General features: G+C 41.6%; 1 protein-coding gene across 1 annotated transcript in view; it reads right to left on the bottom strand.

The window, feature by feature from the left end:
* Positions 1–333: 333 nt before the first annotated feature.
* Positions 334–9,228, bottom strand: part of AGBL4 (ATP/GTP binding protein-like 4) — a gene marked incomplete at its 3' end in the record, with an annotated part of 877,516 nt that continues 868,621 nt past the window's right edge. Inside the window, exon 10 of the mRNA XM_009318724.1 lies at positions 334–496. Within this exon, the coding sequence (XP_009316999.1) occupies positions 334–496 (163 nt within the window). The remainder of the gene's footprint in view (positions 497–9,228) is intronic.

Genomic DNA, 9,228 nt, shown 5'->3' on the forward strand with positions numbered 1-9,228 from the left:
AGGGATAATGAGAAAATAAGGAGAGAAACAAAGAAAGAAATGGAAGACTGTGGAAAGGAATGGATCAGAGGCTCTCCAGAAGTAGTTTCTATAATATGTGTGTGAGACAATATCCTACAAGAGGGAAATGGCTTATTTGATCTAATATGCCTTTCTCTTCTTGAATTTCCACAGTATGGAGAATCAATATGAGGGAAATTAAAGCATCAGGAGCAGACTCACATTTCCACTTGTGTGTTCCTATCTCAGCAAACTCTTATTGAGATAGAAGTATTTACCTTAAGTGCCCAGTTCACGTGTGCTGCAAGAGGAGGAAGGATTTCAAAAGGATACATGCTTCTTCTGTGTAGGGGACAGCAGACGTAGGTCCACCCAATATGTAGCTGTAGAATGAGACTTCCAGAGTGTAGCAGTAGGATGTATCATTTAACAGCCCACCAAGAAAACGCCGGCCTGTCCCTGCTTTCACAGCATCTCTGTTGAACGATGTACTGGACTGCAGGAGGAAGAACAAAAAAGACATGAAGAGAGTTCATGAGTGGAACAAGGGAAGGGTTGGGAAGGACTCTGTTAAAACAGAAAACAGTTAAGTTCACATCACCAAATCTCCTTTACACTATATGAGACTGTGCTACTTTTTGAGCATGGCCTGGAGAGACCATTAATGGAAACACAGTTCTGGCACACAGACTATAAATAATACCTTGCAGACTTTCACAAAATTCATCTCCGTTCACTAGTAACATCAGCTTTTCTCCTCCCCTTTTGGATAACACAAAGAAAGCCTGTCAATATGCGTGAGTTGAAAGTGAACATTCCAGACCCTCCGTTCTCAAAAGTTAAGCTGGACTATTATTTGGATATTGGGTTCCTTCTCTCTACTGCATTCCCCTGTATCACAACCATTCTCCCCCACCCCTTACCCTGGACTCTTTTAAGCAAAGTAGAAATACAGTGGCATTTACGTTTTAGTGAAACTTTCTCACTTAAGACATTTGACTGGTTCTTATATTAGGTCACACAAATTTCCACTTCACTAACTTAAATGTTAACTGGGTGCTGCTCTCTGGGTGGAAGAATATACTGCACTATTTTACAGCATTAGCAGCACAGTATAAAAGGCAGTATTTTGTGCTATTGCTGAAGATCTGGCTTTAAGAACCCTACAGCTTTATGACTATTCATTTGATGGGTGGAGGGGAGGGATCCAAGTATTTCCATAAATGATTTTTAGCTCTCCTTTGAAGGCATGACATCTGGAGACTAAAGGGGAGCTCATCTTCAGGTTGATTGAAGTCTCAGAGCTTGTTCCTACCAGCTAGACAGAAAAACAGGCTCTGATTTCATTTTGGTTATCAGACTCTATTCACAAACCTCATAACCATTAGACTGAGTCAATCTGGTCTCAGCACAAGAAAAAAAAGCGCTTAGCAGATCCAACTTGGATCTGTTGCATAAAAGGCCTTAATATCTCCTGCTTTAAGGCTTCTACGTTGCCAGTGAAACATAAAGGACCCTTAAGATAGCTTACTGTTCAGTCATTGTGCCCATGATGAATTCTTTGAGCTATCCAGGGTCCTCCTATTGAACCTTAAGACCAGTATCTTTTCTTGCTAACAGAACGTTAGTATTTATCAACTCCATCTCTTATCAAAAACAGGGAAAATAAGACTTCTTTCTTATTGAAAAAAAATTAGATGCAGTGGTTCAAAATGTTAAACTTCTCTAGACTAAGAAAATCAGACTAATACTGAAATGAGCAACAATTCTTGATGAATAGTGTATACCAGAAGATATAAAGAATGGAAATACCTGTGGGTTTATTGACATTCTGAATGTTTTGAAGTCTCTCTCATAGAAAAAGAAAGGTTTTGCAGGTTAATTAGAATAAGATGGAATCGGGTTTCTTATTAGCATTATATATAGGAGTTTCCAAATGCAACTTGTTGTCTTTGTGGTAACATAATATTTAGCTGTGTGGTAAATTGTACACAGAATGTATTCTGCTATGTACATATCATATAATTTCCTCCAAATTACATGGCAGAAACCTTGAGGATATTCTGAATACCCATGGGACAGGGAGGTAAAGCTCTCATAAGGACTGATGGGGAAATTAATTGTTAATTTGATATCTGGAATAAAATACTTAAGGAGGTCTACAAAAGGGAATGTTCTCTGACTTCCTGCAAAAGAAGCCTTCAAAAGACTACTGAGACCCTGAAACTGAAGGAAGCTTTGTCTTCAGTTAAAATTCAGAAACATAAAGGAAGATGATCATGCTTTGGGGATTGCTTCATAAGTCAAGTAAACTGATTTCAATGGATAGTGCTTCGTGTTCAAATGAATGCTTGTGGTGGAACTTTTAATGCACGAAAGCATCAGCTGGTGAATATGGGTGTATGGAGCCAGCTCAAAGGAAGAAGACAACAAACGTGTCAGAACATGGTATTGTGGTTTGTGAGCAGAAGCATCACTCACAAGGGGAATGAGCTAACTCTGTGGCTGTATTTGGCACAGTGAAAACAAGGAAAATGTCGGAGAAGTGATTCAGGGCAGACATTAGGGACAGAAGTACTCCAGTGGTTAGGCGACTAAGTTACTGATATGGAGTATCTATGAAGATTATGGAATCTCATCAACTATGTTTAAGAACAAATTGGACAAGTATCTGCTCAGTATAGTTCACACCTTTGGGATACAATTTGGACTCGAGGTCCTTTTCAGCTCTATTTCCCATTATTTCAGTCAGGCTAGAGGAAGGTTATGAGTTGAATTCCTCATAGATGATTCTTGAGATAAATCTTACATAATATTTTCATCACAGTTCTTGGCACGGTAAAGGAGGACCATGCCAACAAAATTTGCTGATGACACACTGTGGTATGAATCATCATTATGAAGAAGGCTCTGAATATCATACCAAAAAAAAGCAGTGGGATGACTTCGAGGACCAGAGTGATAGTAGCAGATGAAACTCAGCTGCACAAGTGCCAGGTCACGTACTCAGGGCCTAATAAAAAACAATCTCTGCTATAAGCTGAAACCTCATCAGCTGGAAATAGATGAAGAGAGAGTCTGATGTATTACTTCACTGAAGTGATTTTTGCTTTCTGGCAGAAAATAGCTCAGAAGTTGGATCTAGTTATTGGCAAAATTATACTTGCCATATTTCAGAAGTGAGGCATAAGTAGTTTAAATAATTCAAAGAAGGTTTTATAAATGGCCAGAAAAAGAAAACAAAATTAAGATCTTTCCAGAGTTTGAATTTCTATAATTCTCTTTTGTGGGGTTTGGGTTTTTTGGGGGGTTTGGGGTGTTTTTTTCCTTTTTTTTTTTTTTAATAGAAGAGTTCCAGTTTCAGCTGTGCAAAATTACTTGAAATGGCAATGGCATTAATAAAATCACCTGTTCATTTCTTTGCCAAGTAGTGTTGCACTTCCAGGAATAAAAAAAGCTGAACCTTAATTTAAGTGCATAAATGTAGATTTTGGAGGCTAACTTTGTCCTCATTTTGAAAAAATCTGATGGCATAGACCAATTTGATGTCTTGAGTAAAAAGTAAAATCTCTAACTTGACTCAAAAAAGTTGAAGTAGAGAAAACATAACATAAACCTTTCAAATATGAACACATGCAGGTTTTGAAACAGCAGCTTGGGCTTCGCTCTAGAGTAAATGTTATAAGCCAGCCTGCAAGTTGATGTTTTAGACGAAAAGAAGAAAATTATAGATTCAAGAAAATTCAACTAATGACAAGAAAGGACAGCAGGTACTTGCCTGAGTCCAACCTTCTACTCACTGTTTCAAGTCAAGATAAATGGAGTGGAGAAATAAACAGGCAAAACTTTGACTCCTCACCAGAACTGATCTTTGCAACTGATAATGCTGAAACAAAGGCTATGAAAAGCCATGTATTATCATGGCAAAAGAAAGAGCCTTTTGCATGCACATTTATTTAATCAAACTCTGATCTGGGGAAAAGAGGGGGGGAGGCAAGAAGGGGGAAAGAACACAGGTAAGGTTGTCCACAAATGAGTCTCTTGTTTTTCTGGGAGAATCTATTGCCCTAAAACCCTTGCAAAGCTGAACAGAAGTCATCGTTAAGCAAATGCACTGAGCAGGCACAGCAGGAGAACAGGTAAACAAATATTTGTTTCTCCAAGGCTGAATTGCACAGGAGTGTCAACAACAGCAGCAGCAAAAAATACAGAGTCTGGAGGGTGGGGGGAAACACCAAAGACTCTGAAGTTCTAAAATAGGGATATTTGTATAAAATCAACAGTAATTTGTTATTAAAACACACAGATACATTAAAGCTCACAGAAGGACTCTGCTTCCCAGCTTGTGTGAGAAAATTCAGTGAACAAATAACTATCTACAGAATTAGGAAGTGCCAAGCAACAAAAATCCAGCGTTAAAAGAGCAGAGCTGGAAGGGTGAAGGATTCCCTCACTTTCTGGTGGGAAGAAACCAACCAGAAAACTACACCTGGATTTCACACGCACTTGGGAGCCTCAAGGTGTGCTGACCCTCTCTCTACATCTCAGGCATTAGTGGCAGCTTCCCCAGGCATTCCTACCAGATTTCATTCCTCCTCCCCATACTTTGCTGAATACCTTCTGTATGACCAGTTTCCCCATTGGGAATGACAGTGAACAGCCAGACAGCACAAAGAAATTTGTAAACCAATTGGACCTTATTCAGAGGTTGCAGCAAAGAGATGTGTGGAAGGAAATAAGAAAAAAAAATGCATGCAAATTCTTTCTGGAGTGGTCTCAAAGCAGAAAAAAAAATCTTGGCCCTTGGTCAGACCTCTCAATGTGCCAGAATCCCTGTCTCCAGGGCAGTCTTGTCTCTTGGCTGGTAAGGACACTATCTACCACACAGTGTCTCTCCACAATGAATTCAACCCACTGGTAGCTACCTTACCAGCTCAACAGCTTAGGCAGTTCCTATCTATATATATCCCAACCAGAGGGATACTCTTCGTTTCTCAGTACTGCTCCATCATCCTGCTGACAACTACTGGAATGAATGCCCTGAGCAGTCCATATTCACAAAGTAAGGGTAGGCAGTTTACTGATTGCCTCCGCATGCCTGTATCAATCTATCACAAGAGGGGGCTCCCAGAGGCAAAGGAGGAGAACTGCACATTTCTCACACATCTGAGACTGAATTTGCCCAAGTCCGCCCTTTGGCGTCCTGATGGACTTGGAACCTGAGTGGTTCTCCTTGGTGGGACCTTCCACTAGTGCGACCTCGTCTGGGACCTCGTCCTCAGTGTATGTGTGGCTTCACAGGGGACTTGTCTTGCTACAGCATCAGAAAACCTCAGGTTGCACAAAAGGAATAACTGGAGGCAAAACACAGTAAATTTGGGTCCACTGTTCAGTGGAAGAAGCCCCCCAAAAAGGGCTGAAATGTCAGGCAGGCCCAGTGTCCAGTCAGTGATGGATGGGAGCTTCAGTTCTACCTTGCACTGATGGCAGGGCAAAGGGAGAGGGTACAAAAAGGTACTTTCTCATACAGGAGTTGTTGGGGAACGAATCTTTGTTGTCTTCTGAAATTGGTCAACACTTTAGGGAGAAAAAGGATCAAGGTATGACCACAGTGCAAGTCAGACCTTGTCAGGCTCCTAGCATGGAAACCAGGGTATAGGCTGCACGTCACTTATGATCAATCCTAATGAGAACCCCATGAGAATGGAAACTATAGGGTACAAATGACTCGGAAAGTAATTAGGAGAGAAATCATCAACCAGCCAGAAATCTGGTCACAGGATTTGACAGATTGAGAAAGATGAGTTTCTGATGTAGCGAGGTCTAGGGGATCCTGAAATCCAACAGATAGATTTTACCAGCTGTTCACATCTACTGCAATGCAATTGATTGTTTATGTGCCCATGGAAGGAAGTAGCAAACTGCATATATCTTCAAAAACTTGAGCTCTAGTGTGCACATGAATGTTTCCCAGAAGATCATTTGTCCTCACAGCATATTCACATGAAACTCAGAATAAAGAGATCTTCCATTTGCCGATATAGATAGATGATGCAAGTCTAGGAAGTGTTTTACAAAAGGTTGTAGCATGTTCAACTGTGTGCTCACAAGAATCAGAGAATCATGCTAGAATACCTCCCTGGAGAACAGCAGAGACATAAACACTAAGAGGATTCATAATTCAAGAATGGTTTATATATTACAACATGTAATTAAAAATATGGTGGGTCACCCTATGCCATTTCCATTTGGGAAATAAGCTGTATTTCACAACTGAGGTAACTATTACTAAAAAAAAAAAAAAAACCCAAACCCAGAAAAACTGTCCACATTTTGCTCATTCTGTAGTTGAGCAATAAGCACTGGGATAAACTGGAATTATGCATACAAATTGCTTCATGTTCTTCACCTATCAGCAATGGCCAAGTGTAATCAGGACTCAATTACAACCTCACCACAGTTATCCGCTGGTGCTGCTCTCATAGCTGAAGAGCAAGCTTTTTTCCTAAAACAGGTCTGACCTCTATGAGCCCTCAACTCACTGCCCCAGTGTAGCAAAAAAGTGATAATAAAAAAGTTAGTAGTTAGTGCTCTAGAAAAGAGGAATGACACACTTGTCATCAAGGAAGAATAGACGTGCCATTGGGAAATGGACTGGAGCCCAGACAATGTCAAATCCATCTCGGTGAAGAGTTTTACAGTATCAACTATAACTCACTCACTCTCATTTTCTAGAATGCTTTATTGAAGTCTGCAAAAGTTAGAAAGAGAGCACAGAAATGCACTGGCTTTGAAATCTTTGCCACAGAAGATTGTAAATAGCAATATTAAAATTGTGACTCTTCTGTTTGCCCCTACACAGGGTGCCATAAGAGGGGTGCAACTGGCAGCTCACTTTCCTCATATGGATAGAGTTAATTACTGCCGTGGTGTGCCCAGCAGTCACTGCTTTGACCCTGCCATTCTTGCAGCTGGTAGCCCATCAAGGTATCTTACAAGCAAAACTTATCTCCTTACTTCTCTGGAAGCACTGAGGAAACTTCTCACTTCAAAAGCCAACTTAACTCTCTCCTCACACCCACCTCTCACCAGCTCCATTAACTCTCTTAATAGACTGGAAAGCATATGTGTTAGTGTTTTTTGTGATAGACTATCAACTCCATGCCAACTGGGTCTGGAGACTTGGAAATCGTGGCATTTGGGAGGCTGCTATCAGGCAGCTTTCTTCCAATTTATTTTACAAACAAGCTGCAACCAGCATCTGAAATGTAGATGGGATTATTGGAAAGGAAAGGAAAGGGAAAAATAAAAAAAAATCCCAAAGGCAGACGGTAGCAGAAAGCTGATCTGAAAGAGGCAGCAGGTAAAGAGGAAGGATTCTGGGAGCGGACACATGATGAAGTGGGAACAGAGCTCAAAATTACTCCCTGACTCATCTCACCTTGCAGCTTTGCTGTGTTTCTGATGCACAGAAGAAAAGTATATTTCATCTCAAAATCATTTGTGACTACTGAAATTTGGGAAGAGGAGGTTTTGAAAAGTTCAGGATCATTTCAGAGGGATCCCATTACTTGGAGATTTTCCAGATACCTTAGGGACAGACAGATTGGACTGATATGCCTGTGAAAAGTGCTCTCACTCACTCTCACTGATGGCTCTGCAGTTGACAGCATTTTGTTTCATAACTTCTGTGCCTGGTAGGAAACACTGAGGTGGGCAGCAAACTTTGGGTTTAACAAGGGATATTCTCTGAACTAGAATTTGATTTGCAGAAATCTGAGAAAAGGTGTGCAGGGGAGATCTGAAACAGTTTGACCTGTCCTAAGAATGTGAGAGAGAAAAGCCTAAAACTGAAACCTGAAGACCAAATAGCCCCAAATCCTAAGAGATTTTCACCATTTTCTTTTTGCCTTCTTCCCACTGCTCAGTGGAAAGCAGACAGCAACCACCCTTTCTTAAAGGCAGCATTGCATTGTAGGAGTACCATGAACACAACCTGCCTAGCACCACATTGTCAGACTTTAAAGTGCAATTCTCCTCAGAGAAATAACCGTTAAAAGGTACTTTGTCACCACACACGCATCTGCTCCCTGAGGGGCTTCATTATCCCTTTAATGTGTAGTGAAGGAATACCAGATCTTTCCCCCTCCCCATCCCTCCAAAGTGTCTTTCAGTCATGCCTGCTTAAGTTTGCTGATAAAAACACATACTTGCATGGTCATTAGCAGAGGATTTGGAAGGAGGGAGCTTTATAAGCTCTCAGTTTATGCCTCAAAACCAAAACTACCAAATGAGCTCCCTTTTTGGAAACTGTAGTTAGAAAAGCAACTGGGTTTCATGCTTCAGGGTTTCAGCTGTTCACCTGCGAGAATGACAATAGCTGCACTTTTCTTTTCACTGCTCATTAATATCCATGCTCTGCTCTCTAAAGTGCTCTGCCGTACAGCTCCAGGACTGATGGAGGTCTCCACAGTTCGCTGCCTGTCTCTGCACCCTGGACTAGTTACAATGGCAGCACCAGTGCAGGGATTTGGCCCGCGTTTCACATTCCCCAGAATTCATCCTCACATGCGCTGAAACTGGTTGTACTCACAGCTCCCACCTCCCCGAGTGCTACAGCACTGAAGATGTTTATTGAGTTCACTGGCTTCACCACAGCAGCTAATGCAACTGGAATCCAAATCAAAACAGCAGCTCTTCTGAGAGAGCTTCTTAAACACCCTGCAGCCAAACAAAGCAGGGTGGCGATGGCCTTACCCGAGACCTTCACAAAGTCAGTCAAGGGTTCCCCTACAGAGTTGAGCAGCCCATCACAACCTACTCAGAAAAGGCAAGAGAAGGAGGCAGATTTCACCCCACCCTATAAGCAAGCCTCAGTTGGAGCTCCTCTTGCCACTAGATTCTGCCACCCCAAACACACACACACACACACAAGTGTACTGTCTCCCAAAACATATTTCCTCAAGTCCTCTCAGCTCCTTCAGGGAGCCTGCTTCTCCCTGTCACCAGAAGTGCACTTAGCCACACCTGACAATGTCACCTACTCAACCATTAACCTATGCACAAACCCATCACCCATAAACCAGAGAATTAGTCTGGAACTTATCTCCCTTTAAAGAGCCAGCCCGAGCTGTGACCAGTGACATACACAAATAAGGGATCTGCAAATGCTTCGGGGTAATAATGAAGAAAAGATCTGCTTTTCTCCGCCCCCCCCCCCGTTTTTTA

Source organism: Pygoscelis adeliae, unplaced genomic scaffold (genome assembly GCF_000699105.1).
Source record: "Pygoscelis adeliae isolate BGI_AS28 unplaced genomic scaffold, ASM69910v1 Scaffold82, whole genome shotgun sequence".
Taxonomy (NCBI): Eukaryota; Metazoa; Chordata; class Aves; order Sphenisciformes; family Spheniscidae; genus Pygoscelis; species Pygoscelis adeliae.